The following is a 14022-nucleotide window of genomic DNA, read 5'->3' as shown; positions in this document are numbered from 1 at the left end:
GGAGCCAAGTTGGCCTTCCTTATCCCGAGTGAGCAACCCCTTGCGAAGAAGAGCTCTGAGTGGCTGGCAACTCAAGCCCCACTCCTCCATAAACCCATCGCCTTTTCCTGTAGAGGCTGGGGGTGGCCGGGGTGGGGTGGGGTGATTGCAACCGCCTTTGCTCACCGGGGTCTGCGAACTTGCTGGCACCTCGCCTACTACCATATTACATTCCACCCGACTGCCGAGATGTTCGCTTCCCTTTAAGAGGCAAAGCCACACTTGGCATACGGAAAGCAGCTGGATTGTACCAAGTGGCTCCGCTAGGCGGGGGAGCACTCACACCGGACAGTACTGAGGGGGCGGCGGAAACAACGCCATTTGCACCCGAGCGTTGCAAAATCAAAGTGTGCAAGGATATCAGCTCTCAAACGTCTTTCTCGGTTCTTGCTGCTCGCGCAAAAGTCCGCAGAAGGCTTGTTCCATGGTGTGCCCCTTCTCCCCCTTTCCTGAAATCGGCAATGGGCTGTCCCTCGCTCTGATCTTTTAAGGGAGAAGCGGACTTGCCGGAGAAGCGGGTGGGTGGTACTGGGCTCATGTGCCCTTTAAGTAGAGGCTGCTCTGCGCCCAGGAGGATATATTGCTTAAGCTGGCAAGGGGGGTGATAAGTTAAGTATCCAGGTGAGTTCGCACAGCGGGGGACCCAGAGAGCTTCCCCGCCCCCAGCCCCAGGACCGTAGGACAATGGAGATGCGGTTCGAGGAGCCCTCAGGGCTGGCTTAGAGTTGGCTGGCAAAGAGTGTCTGAAGTTGAGCAGGGAATCGGAGAGGAGGAGAAGGAGGTGTGTGTGTGTGTTTAGTGTGGTTTTTCCTAAAGTACTTTCTTTCTGCTTAGCTGTTCCTCTCTCGGGTCCCCTAGCGCATCTGTGCAGGGGCAAGTTTTTCTGCAAGACTGCAGATTGCTTTCCCTGCTTGGTTTGGCAAGCCTCCTAGTTGATGAAATGCCCTTTTGAGGAAGCCGAGCCAGTGAATGGAAAATATCTTTTTCTCTCTCGCTTGAACTTATTTCTTCCGGCCCCTTCCTATGTGCACCGCTTGAATATTTTGTGGCGAGTGATTCTGGTTTGCATTTTGGCTGAACATCACGGTTTCAAGCTACTTGCTTTTTAGCGGGCAGATTTTTTTGCTGGAAAGATCACGCTCGCTCGGAACTCGGAATATTTGACTTGGTGTTTGCGTTAGCACGTGGAAGTGCTCTTCCATCTGTTCTGCTGACCCGGCTTCAGTAACTACTTGGGTCTTGGTTTTCTTTTCTTTTCTTTTCCACTTTTTGCTGCAGCCTGTTCTTCTAGCGTTGTCCGATTGCTGCAGTAACAGTCTTTAAAACGATTTCTTCTTCTTCTTTTCTTCCGAAAGTGACTCTGTTAGTTCAGTTGCTGAAATCCACATTTCCCCACAACTCTTTCCTCTCAAATGCTATTTGATAGGGATTCTTTCTTTCTACCAAATAGTTCACCTTGTGAACTTTTCTGTGTGTGGGGGGGGAGACCCCCAAAACTTTAGAAGCTATGTTGTTCCTCATCAGGAAGATGTTAAGAGTGTATAATGGGGAAGCAAAATTTTACAAACAGAGGATGACTTTCTTTTAAAAAAAATATTAAAATGGTGTTGATTTTGTTGATGTGTTGAAAGAGACAATACTGAATTTCATGTTAGGAAGGTAGGCATTTTGGTATAAATTTAAGAAAATGTTCTGATATTGGAGGACCATCCTTTGCTGGGGAAGGCTTTAAATGCAGTTCTTTCAAAGTAGCTCTTGGACTCTCCTTCAGCAGTAGTGATAAGGGTCATCAAAGCTGAGGTCTCACTTGCTTGGCTTCCTTAGTGAAAAGCTTCTGCTGCCAGGGTTGTGATGGGCTAACTTCTCTGTTTACTTGCCCCATTTTCCTCCTGAGGCCAATGGTGCTTTTGTACAATCTGTATGCTTGTATAATGGCCCTTTCTCCCTCTAGGTCCACCAGTTAGTCTAGGGTTATGCTGATGACGGGCCTTCAGGGAAAAGAAAGCAGGAAGGTTCTCCTTAAGAACTGCCCTGTCTAGGAAGTATCTCTCAGTGCTGGCAGGCCTGAAGCCACTAAATAAACAGGCGGCTGGTTTTCTGGACACATGTGTCCCTGCATGCTGATTCTTGAGGCTCTGAGAACCTCTCTGCCAGGTTTTGCTCTGCTCTCCGCTGCTGTTTATTTGATTGTGCCTGCCATGCTTTTGCTAGACTCTGTAGACTTTTCCAACTCTCAGTCCTGTAGCAGATGGTGGGTTACGCCAGATTGCAGACGGAGCTTTGGGAACTGGTACGAAAGTTGGAAAATAAAAGCATGTTGCCTGTTGAGATGCCACAGGGGTTTTTTTTTAAAAGGGGGTTGGGATCATAACAATAATAGCTAAATTCTGAACACTGCCACAGTCATTGTATACCAGATTAGGCCAGCTCTCTGGTGTGTGTGTTTCAATTCCCAATTAGCTCCCACCTTCTGAGTACGATAAAAACTAGTGGAGGGAGGAGTTTTACTGATAGAGATAAAGGTTCTGGTTGAGGAATTCTTTTTTCCTTTGTTTCCAAAGAAGCATTTCATATGGCCGCCTTTAGCTTATACTGTTGTACCAAGTAGCTTGCGCCTGGTCAAAAAGTGTAATTCTTTTTCCTTACTTTAGCATAACCACACATTTCTCTGCTCTTCTTGTGTCTTCTTTTGCAGGCCTTTGCTCTGCCTGTAACCTGCCACCACCTTGTCCCCAAACCACTTGGAGAGGATGCAGGGAAGCTCTGTGCTGGAAGTGACTTGGTTTGTGTTCCTGGTTGTGGCTGGCGCCCCTGGGCAGGACGAAGAGAAGCCCGCCTTCACCCCCATTCTCACCCGCAGGCCTTTCATTGTTGCTTGGAATGCGCCAACCGAGGAATGCAAGCCTCGCTATGGTGTCCAGCCAGATCTCAGCATCTTTGACGTTCATGCCTCGACCAATGAACTTTTTGTGGACCAGAATTTGACCATTTTCTATAAAGAGCGCCTGGGCCTCTATCCCTACTATGATGGGGGGAAGGCTGTGAATGGGGGTGTCCCCCAAAACAGCAATTTACAGCAGCATCGGAACCAACTGGAATCTAGTATTAGGAAATACATCCGCACTGAGACAAAGGAGGGGTTGGCTGTGATTGACTGGGAAGAGTGGAGACCCATCTGGGTCCGGAACTGGCAGTCGAAAGACATCTACCGCAATGTCTCCCGTTTACTTGTGAAGGCTCGGCAGCCTCACCTGCTGGAAGACCAGGTGAAGAAGGAGGCTCAGTATGAATTTGAGTCGTATGCCCGTGAGTTTATGAGCGAGACCTTGAGATACGCCAAGTACTATCGCCCCCGGCAGCTGTGGGGCTTCTACCTCTTCCCCGACTGCTACAACCACGACTACAGTAAGAACCAGGACAGCTACACAGGGTGCTGCCCAGATGTGGAGAAGTCACGCAACGACCATCTTTTCTGGCTTTGGAAGGAGAGCACTGCCCTTTATCCTTCCATCTACCTGGAGCAGGTGCTGGCCAACCACACAAATGGCCGCAAGTTTGTGAGGTCTCGGGTAGGAGAGGCCCTTCGCATCTCCCAGCAGCACCATGATAACTATAGCCTACCGGTCTTTGTCTACACCAGGCCCACCTATATACGCACACAGAATGTCCTAAGCGAGGTAAGAAAGCCTTTCCTATCTGGTAGAATCATAGAATCATAGAGTTGGAAGAGACCACAAGGGCCATCGAGTCCAACCCCCTGCCAAGCAGGAAATGTTACTCTGTTGGAATTGGGAAATAGCCAAGAATCCAGGGCCATTGGGGTTGGATTTCTGTCCCATGTAGAGGAGCAGTCTGAAGGACAGGTCAGCCCAGCTTGTGATCCACCCTCCCAAAAGGTAATCCACCAGCAATGTATGGCACTCTCCAGGGGTGTAATAAACTTTCTGGTGTGCTGTCTGCCTGAGACTGAAACAATGGGGCTAGGGTGGGAGGCTACTTGGCACTTAGCTGGCCACCAATACCTAGCTGGTGAGCTGCTTTTGCCTTCCTGGGTCAAACGTTGTTCAGACCTGTTACAGCAATAACTGAGATGCATTAGTTTGTGGTAATAACTGATAAGCATGATCAGATAAAGGCTGCTTATCAGAAGCTTTAATTAGGTCTCCAACCAAAGTTTTGTGGGCTGGGACTGCTCCCAGGAAGCACCTGTGAGCTGTGGTTCCTGTGGATTTGCTGTACAATGGGAGGTGGGAAAGGACTTCTCCTTTATCTTGGTCCTAAGCAAATTGACTTGATGTGTAATGGAAACTTAAGAAGTCTAGGGTGGGGCTGAGGAGGGAAGGAGGCAGCTGCTTCTGTCTGTCTCCCTCATCGTGGCAGCACTGCTGCAAGAAAGTGCTGTTCTTTATGGGCATTTAATTCTCCTAGAAAGAATCATTAGTCTGGCATTTTGCCAAGGGCTTTCCTAAAGAATAGGGAGCCATTGGGCTGGATACATGTCCAGCCCATTGGGGACCACTGAGCTGGAGAAGTCGGAAGTTGCACTCCAAATTGTTCCTGTGGGTGGGCTTAGTTCTGGCGCACTGAAGCACACAGGGTTGGTAAGGGGATGTAGTCTATTGACCCAAGTTCTGTTGGCTTGAAGAGTATCCAGGCATGCCAACTTCAGAGTAGTCCTTTGCCATGGTGCCACAGCCTTTGGAGTGTAGATCTGTGCTGAAAGCCAAGCTGCATTGCTTCTGCTCCCTGCAGTTTCCCAAGGTAACTTCTGAGGCTACCAGGCACTGTAAGAAGCAGCAGGATCATGCAGATGCCCCCAAGGTCTGAGCACCACTGAGGCTAGTAGTGTCAGGATTGATGTGACTGGCTTGTCCATAGGCAAAAATGTACTATCTTCTGTCTTCTGCCTTGGCCCACACAACTTGGGAGTGAAAGCTTTCTGGGATAGTTGGTCCCTGTAACTGTATCGTAATTGGTAATCTATTGTAGTATGATTTCTGTTTCCCTCATATAGGAAAAAAATTCCCAATCCTAGCTGGACTTACAGGATGCAGCAGGCAGCAATGTTGTGTTAGTGATGTGGGGCCTTGGGGTGGGGGGAATCAAAGGCTCATTACTATTTCTGCAGCAGTGTCTCCAGTGACCTTACGCCACATGATCAGCATGAAAGGGAAGCTTTTTTAGCCACTATGCTCCAAAGCTAAGCATTTTGGAACACCAAAAACACAAGGTGCCTGAGTTTCAAGAGAATGGTGTACAACAGGGGTCAGCAAACTTTTTCAGCAGGGGGCTGGTCCACTGTCCCTCAGACCTTGTGGGGGGTTGGACTATATTTTTTGGGGGGGGGGAATTCCTATGCCCCACAAATAACCCAGAGATGCATTTTAAATAAAAGGACGCATTCTACTCATGTAAAAACATGCTGATTCCCGGGCCGTCCGTGGGCTATATTTAGAAGGCAATTGGGCCGGATCCGGCCCCCAGGCCTTAGTTTGTCTACCCATGGTGTACAAGTTATGTTACATGTAATGAGACATTATGAAAAACACAACATAAGTTACTCTGAAAGATATTGGAGCACTCCAAATCATTTCCCAAGTATGTGTACAGAAAACAGTAGATTTAGCTGGCAAGTGTTTTATTGCAGCACATCCCCAGTTATTGTTATTTTATCATTATAAGATTGTTGTATAATCTTAGAAGGTGTGTGGCTAGGACTACCATAAAGAGACCCGTCACTTCTGAGTTTGCTACTTACAATAGGAAACGCACTTAAGCTTCAGGGTGGGGGATTTCCTTCCAGAGTTTCTGACCTTGCACATCACTGGGCTCTGTGATGAGTTTTAAGACTGGACTGCTTCTATCTTGCCTTGGCTGGGGTGGGGGAAGTTTCCAAAACAGAATTTTCAGCTGCCCTTACACAACTGGACTTCAGCAATCAGGAGTGCCAACTTGGCCCCGCAACTGTGGGTGCCCGGGGCCATGGGTGCCATGCAATGTGCATGGCCCTGGCATTGAAATTTGTGGGTGCCCGGCCCCTTCAAGGGGAATTTTGTGGGTACTCGGGCACTCAGGGCCCCGGAGAGTTGGCACCTATGTCAGCAGTTGCACCTTGCAGATCCGCTGTTTGGAGAAGCAGAGGTGGGCATCATACCTGCATGCACCTTGGGTCTTTCTCTCTTTGAGATCTTAATTTGGTTTCATGCTCTACCTCTAACCAAAGGCAAGAGCAACTTTACAGCTGAGCATTTTGGAAAAAAATAATAATCTGTGGCCAGTGGTGAGTTCTAGAGCCTCAAAAAATGCAACCCTTGCTCGTTATGTGGCTGACTTTGCCCATGGATAGAGTGGAAGTTAGTGAATGGAGGTTTTTATCCCTGCTACTTAGGAATCATTCAGATTAACTAGAGGGTGCTCTGAAAGTAAGCAGTGTAAGTGAAACGCTAATTAAAATGACAAACTTCAGACATGTTTAGGCAAGGGATAGTAACGCCCAAGCTTTATATTTTTAAAAAGGAGTTGTTGCTCCTTCTTGCTCGGCAACAGTCATTGATAATAAAATGGCAGCTTTAACCACACGTGCCTAAAGGCCTATTCATCCATAGAATACAATTAGCAGTTCCACTCCTCACCCAACCCCTTCAGGTCTGAGGATGATCTCTGCATTTGGTGTAGCGTGATTTGTCCTGGTTGTCTGTACTCTACCGGAGGCATGTTCACACATCTGCCTGAAAATGTAGATGCTGAAAGTGAGGATGGGGACAAGATGTCTCACTGTGTCCCTGATCTTGCCCATGTTGCATTGGGAAGTGCTCATTGAATGAAAGTAAATCCTCCATGTAATTGGGGCTGTGCTTTACCATTGTTCTGTCTACTATCAGACCATTGTTCAGTCTGGCTCAGTACTACCTTCATGAACTGGCAGCCGCTCTCCAGATTTTCGGGTGGCGGGGCATTCCCAATCCTTCGTGGAACTTTCTGGCCTACCAACACCAGGTGACACCTGTTTTGGTGTGTGGTGCATGTGCATTGACGGATGGCAAATGTAAGAGGTGGCGATGATTTTAACAAGATAATTTACCACCTTACACTCTTTCTGTATCTTCAGATTCTTGAGAGATTGCATGTAGAGAGGTTCTGGCCCTGCCCACTGCAAGTGTGTGGCCCTAACAGATTACTTCCATGGAACACGGGTGGCACTGTAGTCTAAACCACTGAGCCTCTTGGGCTTGCCAGTCAGAAGGTTGGCAGTTCAAATTCCCGCAACGGGGTGAGCTCCTGGTGCAATGTCCCAGCTCCTGCCAACCTAGCTGTTTGGAAGCACACCAGTGTGAGTAGATAAATAGATACTGCTGCAGCAGGAAGGTAAGCGGCATTTCTGTGCACTCTGGTTTCCGTCACGGTGTTCCGTTGCACCAGAAGCGGTTTAGTCATGCTGGCCATATGACACGGAAAGCTGTCTGTGGTCAAACGCTGGCTCCCTCGGCCTGAATGTGAGATGAGCGCCACAACCCCATAGTTGCCTTTGACTGGACTTAACCGTCCAGGGGTTCTTTACCTTTTTACCTTTACCTTACTTCCATGGGAATGAAGCCTTCAAGGGCAGGGGGGCAGGCAGTCCCCCATCTATTTCCTCCACAGCACCAACAAGAAACTCCCTCCCACATGTTGGCCAGGCAAGGCTTTCACCTATTTTCATCAGTCTGAAATGTTGCTTTTATCTGACAGTGTGTATTTTGTGCGTATCTCTCCACCATAATGCTGAAACTGGTGTTAAAAGGCACCCCCTTTTACTATATAATAAGGAACAGTCATAATACAGCAACCGGAACAGCTTCTATCCATTCTTGAGCTAGAGAGTATCCTACTAATCTCCTAATATTCTGTATCTGTACTAACTGTGGAACTACCTGGATGTTTCTTTCCAGAAAGACTTGATCTCCACCATCGGGGAGAGTGCTGCTCTGGGGGTAGCTGGTACGATCTTCTGGGGAGATGCAGAGAACACTAAAAGTCGGGTATGTATGTTTCCGCACCAGCCCCAGAGAGGCAAGCCTAGTGGGAGCTTCTTTCAGATAAAACGGCTCTTCGATCTCACTTCTGCCAAGAGCATGTCAGGTCCTGTCTTAATTCAGCAGGCAGCCCTCTTAGTGGAGCTACTTCTGCAATTTGTTCAGTTTAGCAGCTCAGCATCAGCGCAGCCTCTTTTTGGTGGGCTGTCGGGGGAAGAGGCATGTGTTGAAAAAGATACTGGCAACACCTGGAAGTTGCTGAATGCCGGAAAACCCCAGAAAGGCCCTCTAGGGAACACTGGTGGTCTCAGGTGTGGGACAAATGGACTTTCTAGACATCTAACATACTACCACAGAGTAATAAGAGGCATGGCAAGACATGATAAATTTGACAGAATTTTGTTTCCCTCTAAGCTTTATTAATAGGTCAAGTGCAAATTGTAGTCCCCTGGCAACTCATGACTCCCAAGGGAGTGGCTATTTCATGTCTCCCTGAAAAGATCTAGCTTTTATTGTATTATGGCTGGTATTGTTTCTCTTTACTGCCATTGCTTTATTTTCAATCCCAGATCCTGTGTTGCCTGTTACACGCTGCACCATTCATTGTTTTAACCAATACATACATACACACACATACATGCACACATAGATAATAGATAGATGATGATAGATAGATGATAGATAGATAGATAGATAGATAGATAGATAGATAGATAGATAGAAGATAGATAGATAGATGGAAGATAGATAGATAGATAGATAGATAGATAGATAGATAGATAGATAGATAGATGGATGATAGATAGAGATAGATACTGTCAATGCAACGACCACCTGGTACTAGAGGGAGAAGGGTGGCTTTGGACTACTAATGGCATTTTGCTTTGAGGGGTACAAAGACACTCTTCCTTGGAGCTTTGCTACTTTGTCCAAGGGGGCATGGTCCCCACCAAAGGCCTCCATAGCACTTCCTTGTATTGAATTCAACTAGTTGCCATACCAGGGTTGATACCAAGCATATGCATCATTTCCTAAAGAGATGGAACCATAGAGAGATACCCCCTTTGGTGTCCAGAGTACATAATGGGCAATAACTGCTTTCAGTGTAAATAGTAGAGATTGAGGCTGTACACAACTCGAGCCTTTCGGTCTTGAGGAAGGCCTCCTTGCGCTGTGAAAGTCCTAGCCTACACCCTAACAGCTGCGGGTAGCCATATTGAGCTGTCAACACTGCCTTTATAGTGGCCTTCAAGCACCGTGTTTAGCAAAGCAGCGCTGGGAACAGTTCTTCCAAGTTTCCTGCAAGGATGTGAAGCAACCGTACAGACTACTATGGGGATTGTGCCATCCGGATCTGATGTCTTAAGTCTTTTCAGTCATCCTATTGAAAGAGGGAAGTGATAAATTCCCATTACCAAATCGAGCCCCATCTGTTCATGCATTATTCATGTGTAGGGCATGTCAGCAGAGGGGGCTGGGCTTCTGGCCTCCTCCATCGGACCTTCTTCCTCCATGACTGGATGTCCTGACTGCAGGCAGCCCCTTTGCACAAGCAGGTGCTCATGCTCTGAATTTTCTCTGTAGGCGAAGTCAGGTGCAAGCTGAGGTGGTTGTAGACCTGGGTTCAGCACTTGGAAGCATGGGTCCGCACAGAAATGCTCCACACATAAGTAATGTATTATTAGGGTTTAGGAAAGGGAAAAATATTGACCAAGGCAGAAACCCTATGCATGCTTACCAAGAAGTAAGCTCCATGGAAATAAATGGAATTTACTCTCAGATATGAATTTTGACTCAGAAATCTAAACTGCTGGATTGCAGGATGGATGGGTGGATAGATGCTTCCATTGGACCTTCTTGCATCAGGGATTCAATAAGAGCGAAATCTCGCCACCTGGCTGTAGCTGCTGGTCTCCCAGTTCCTGTTGCTAATTTTGAATCCTCTCCTCTGCAGGAAACGTGCCAGCTGATTAAAAACTACATAGAGGAAGGCCTTGGCCGTTACATCGTCAACGTGACCACAGCTGCAGAACTCTGCAGCCACACTCTGTGCAGCGGCCACGGGCGCTGCCGGCGCATTTTCAGCAACACTGACGTCTTCTTGCATCTCAACCCAGCCAGCTTCGAGATCCACCGCAACGCTCCCGGGCAGGGCAAGCAGCTGTTTGAGGCCACAGGGAACTTCTCTCAGGATGACACTGCCTTCCTCAAGGCCCACTTCCAGTGCCACTGTTACCAGGGATGGCACGGGAAAGGATGCAAGGAGCAGCTGAACCCTCCTGGGGGCGGCCCCTATCTTCGCAGTAACCTGGGACTCCAGTTGCTGATAACTCTCTGTCTGCTGGCCTGCTTGCACTAGGCTGCCTCCAACTGGAATCTCTGCGGCCGCAAACTAGTTCCTGGTGCAGCAGGCAGTGGTGATAGGCGGAAAGGGAGAAATAAGAGCCGCCAGCCTCTCGTTTTTATATATATGTATTTCTTTAGCAGTGATGTAGCAGACCTACTATTTAAGAGACTGTCCTACCTCTCCCATCTGTGCCACTGGCCCTTTAAGGGGCAAAAAAGTGAAAAAGGACCTTCCCCCCACTGACAGTATTTCTGTGCGCAGGCAGATGGGTGACTGGAGGCGAGGACTGGCAAAGGTAGGGGGCTGCCATGAGGCCTCGCCTCTCCTGCCTCTCCCTTGCTGTCCAGAAGTATCTCCAACACAGGAGTCGATTTGGTGCCTTGGGTTAGCTACCCAAACAGAAGCAGGAATTTGAGGGTGGGGAAAGTTGTCGAAGGGTCGCCTGGGGGAGGGAGGAATGGGTGCCCACATTCGGCATTCTTTTGGGAGAGGATTAGGGAGAGGGGTGCTTGGCTCTTCTGTTGTAAGGAGGGAGGGGGGCACGGTTAGAAAATGGGAGTCCTGGAGCCTGCTTAGGCCTCAGGAGAGGTGTGATGGGTTTGGTGGAGCTGCTGTAGTGAGGAGAAAACTGCTGCTGTTTAAAACATGCCTCTTTAGGATAGCCGATAGAGAAGGAGAGAAAGCATTGCCCAGCCAGTGGGGTTTAACCTAGAGAGTAGAAAGCTCTGGTGGTGAAAATGCCCTTTGCTGACCGACTGGGTGGGCGGGCAAACAACATTTGTATTGCTCTGAGAAGGGCAGCCGTGGGGTGCGGGAGTGCCATGCCCCCGATCTGTGTGTGGCCGGTGCTGAGTTGGTGCCCTGCATCCGTTACAGGAAAACCAAAAAAGTTTTACCTCAGAATTAAAGACACACCGAGAAAACGTAATTGGCGTTCTGCATTGTGTCTTGGGAGCTTGCTTCGTTGCCCCGAGGGGCCCTTCATGCCATTCCTCCTTGCCAATAAGGAGGCTCCAGCTGTGAGTGGTATTTGCCTTCAGACCCCAATAAAACGTTGGCCGGCTTTTCATTAACACCTCCCCCCATCGTGTGTGGCTTTGTCCTTCTCATCACAGAAGTGTGGCTCTGGCCAGTGCTGCTCACCCTCCTGTGTCCATCCCTGAGTAGCTGCGCCTGAACCAGATCATTCTTACTTGTCTTAACAATTCCCTCAGCTCTTCACGTTTCGGGTGCGGCCAGAGAGTCTGGAGACCCCCAATGAAAGAGGCCTGTTGCTGCTGCGGCTGCACCCCCCTCCCCTTCTGCTGTTTGTACAGATGCCATCTGCCAGCCTCGCCTTCAGCTCTCCTTCCCAGTGTTGCTCTTTGTCTCTACTGGAGCAGCAAGGGGCTGCCTCTCCTTGTCCGGACTTCCTGCTCCTTGTAATTAAGTCAACGAGTTTTGGCTGGCAAAGCCAAGCAGTTGCCAAAGTGGAAGGAACACTGGGTGTCTCTGTCAGGGTCATGTGTCCTGCACAGGAGAGCGAGAGGCTGCAGGCAGGGGCGGGGCCTGACTGCCATTGTGTTCCTTTTCTCCTTGCTTCTCTTACAGTCGATGGAGGACCTTCTCTGTTTGCCACACAGGGCTCACCCCCAAGCCACACCCCCTCCCCCTAGGCCTTCCTCTCCCACTGGTTGTGCTCTGCACCCTCTGTTGTTTTCGCCTGCCTTTTCTTTGAACTCTGATGATACCTCTTGCTTCGCTGGATGGAAGACAGAGCAACCTGGTCTTTGGGCTGGTTGAGCTTTCCCACCCCTGATATTAGGAGTGTATCTAGTTTTCTTTGGCTCCTTGTTTCTTGGCTGATCCTGACTTGTTCATCTCTAAAAGCGATGGAAGAGGCTGGGGATCTGTAGAAAACAAGCTTGGAAATGCCGAACCAAATTGTGGTGCTTCATGGGGTTGTCTTCTGTGAGGGGGGGATTGCTGCTGTTTTGGAAGGCAGCTAAGAGGCACCTTGGGCTGACTTGGGGAACAGGCAGGTAGAGCTGCGTCAAACTTGCAGCCTGTTTTCTTATCTGCCCTTCAGCTGCCTGTGATCAAATTGGTGTTGAGAACACAGGGAGCTGCCTCGTACTGAACCAGGTCAGTGGGTTATTTTGCCCAGTACTATTAACCCACTCGTATTGTCAAGCAGTTGGCAGCAGCCAACCTCTTTGTTCTGTTTACCAAAACGTTTTCCAGCAATACATCCAGTTAAGCGATTGAGCTGAGAAATGCTATGATCTGACCCTCGAGCCTCCAGCGCCTGTTTTGTAACTCTGAGCTACAACTCCTCCCTGCTTTCTGCCCAGGGGTTGGGCTGCAGGTCATCTTCTGCCAAGGGCATGGGGTTTATTGAAATGAAATTCCTGATGTGAGTGGATACTATTTGTTTCATGGTGAAGGAAAAACTTCACTGATCCTCTTGCACATAAAATGCCTCTTGCTTGGTTCTCTTGAGAGCAGGCATCTCCCTGTGGCTGCATGCTCTCCTCTGGGGTGGCTCTCGGTAGGCTAGTTTTTCTGCCTACTGTAAGTCAGCCTTATGCCTGGCCACTGGCCATGTTGCCTCAGGCTGGTTGTTGGGATCCAGCAAAATCTGGAAGGGCATAGGTTCACCATCCCTGGTGTAGAAACATAGTGTGTGTTGTCCACATGCTCTTCTAGGTGAACTGGAAAGTGCACTGGACTTGCCACCCTACCTAAAACTCCCACCTTAAGACTTCCAGAAATGATGACATCTTGTCCACAAAAGTGAACAGTCCCTGGGCACAGAAGAATGCAAGGTGACTCTGGGGTGGGCTGTGGTTCTTGCATTTCCTTGGAGAATGTTTTTTTAATTGTGAGAAGAGGCACAAGCCAGCTTTAAATCACAGGATTAAGAGGCGTGTACATGTCCAGTGCTATAAATATGAGCATTCCTCTGCTGGCTGAGTTCAGCCAGGGGTGCTGCTGTTCACTGCACACACACATTTTGATTAGAGACAATCTGGGGAAGCAAGGAGGCACACAGCTCTTCATTTGTTTGTTTGTTTTGTCCTTTGGGGTCTTTATCTCATTGCCCCCAGGAGCCTCATAAAACGTGATGCCGTATACCTAAGAGCATAAAGGGCAAGTAGGTGCTTGAAAAAAGGCATAAGATCATGGGTAGACAAACTAAGGCTCTGGCCCAATCGCCTTCTCAATCCGGCCCACGGACGGCCCGGGAATCAGCATGTTTTTACATGAGTAGAATGTGTCCTTTTATTTAAAATGCATCTCTGGGTTATTTGTGGGGCATAGGAATTCGTTCATTCCCCCCCCCCCAAAAAAATGTACTCTGGCCCCCCACAAGGTCTGAGGGACAGTGGACTGGCCTCCTGCTGAAAAAGTTTGCTGACCCCTGCGTAAGATTAATCTCCACAGATACGGTTCAGGTAACTGGGGCAATTAAGCATCTGATTAGACTGCTATTTGGGAAAGGGAAAACAGGACCTATAACATAGCATAGGAATTTTTTTCTGGGGGTGGGCACAAAGTAAAATGCTGAAATGAGGGAGCAAGCTAATTCCCTCCCCCCCAAAAAAAAAAAAATTGAGAAGAGTGTCTGTACACTTTGTCTCA

At 48.6% G+C, this 14022-nt stretch overlaps 1 protein-coding gene across 3 annotated transcripts; it reads left to right on the top strand.

Annotated features, from left to right (window-relative positions):
- The first annotated feature begins 508 nt into the window (after window positions 1–508).
- On the top strand, window positions 509–11471 carry HYAL2 (hyaluronidase 2). Of its 3 annotated transcripts, none has more exons than XM_028718669.2 (4): window positions 509–660; window positions 2735–3716; window positions 7968–8057; window positions 10006–11471. In XM_028718669.2, the coding sequence occupies exons 2-4, from the start codon at window positions 2790–2792 to the stop codon at window positions 10408–10410; spliced, it is 1422 nt and encodes a 473-aa protein (XP_028574502.2). In that variant the 5' UTR covers window positions 509–660; window positions 2735–2789; the 3' UTR covers window positions 10411–11471. The 3 variants fall into 3 exon arrangements, with proteins under 3 accessions (XP_028574502.2, XP_028574505.2, XP_028574503.2); XM_028718672.2 differs by having other exon boundaries at window positions 535–557; XM_028718670.2 differs by having other exon boundaries at window positions 564–820.
- Window positions 11472–14022: the final 2551 nt, after the last annotated feature.

The sequence above is a fragment of the Podarcis muralis genome, chromosome 2 (genome assembly GCF_964188315.1).
Source record: "Podarcis muralis chromosome 2, rPodMur119.hap1.1, whole genome shotgun sequence".
Lineage (NCBI taxonomy): Eukaryota > Metazoa > Chordata > Lepidosauria > Squamata > Lacertidae > Podarcis > Podarcis muralis.
Note: the sequence above shows the minus strand (reverse complement) of the source record. Positions and strands in the feature narration are given on the sequence as shown.

Bases quoted from the DNA above. Each gene is read 5' to 3' on its own strand.
- HYAL2 (XM_028718669.2), top strand. From the start codon at position 2,790: ATGCAGGGAAGCTCTGTGCTGGAAGTGACTTGGTTTGTGTTCCTGGTT. The intron at 3,717-7,967 runs GTAAGAAAGCCT...GTTTCTTTCCAG, and splicing joins CACAGAATGTCCTAAGCGAG to AAAGACTTGATCTCCACCAT. The intron at 8,058-10,005 runs GTATGTATGTTT...TCTCCTCTGCAG, and splicing joins CAGAGAACACTAAAAGTCGG to GAAACGTGCCAGCTGATTAA.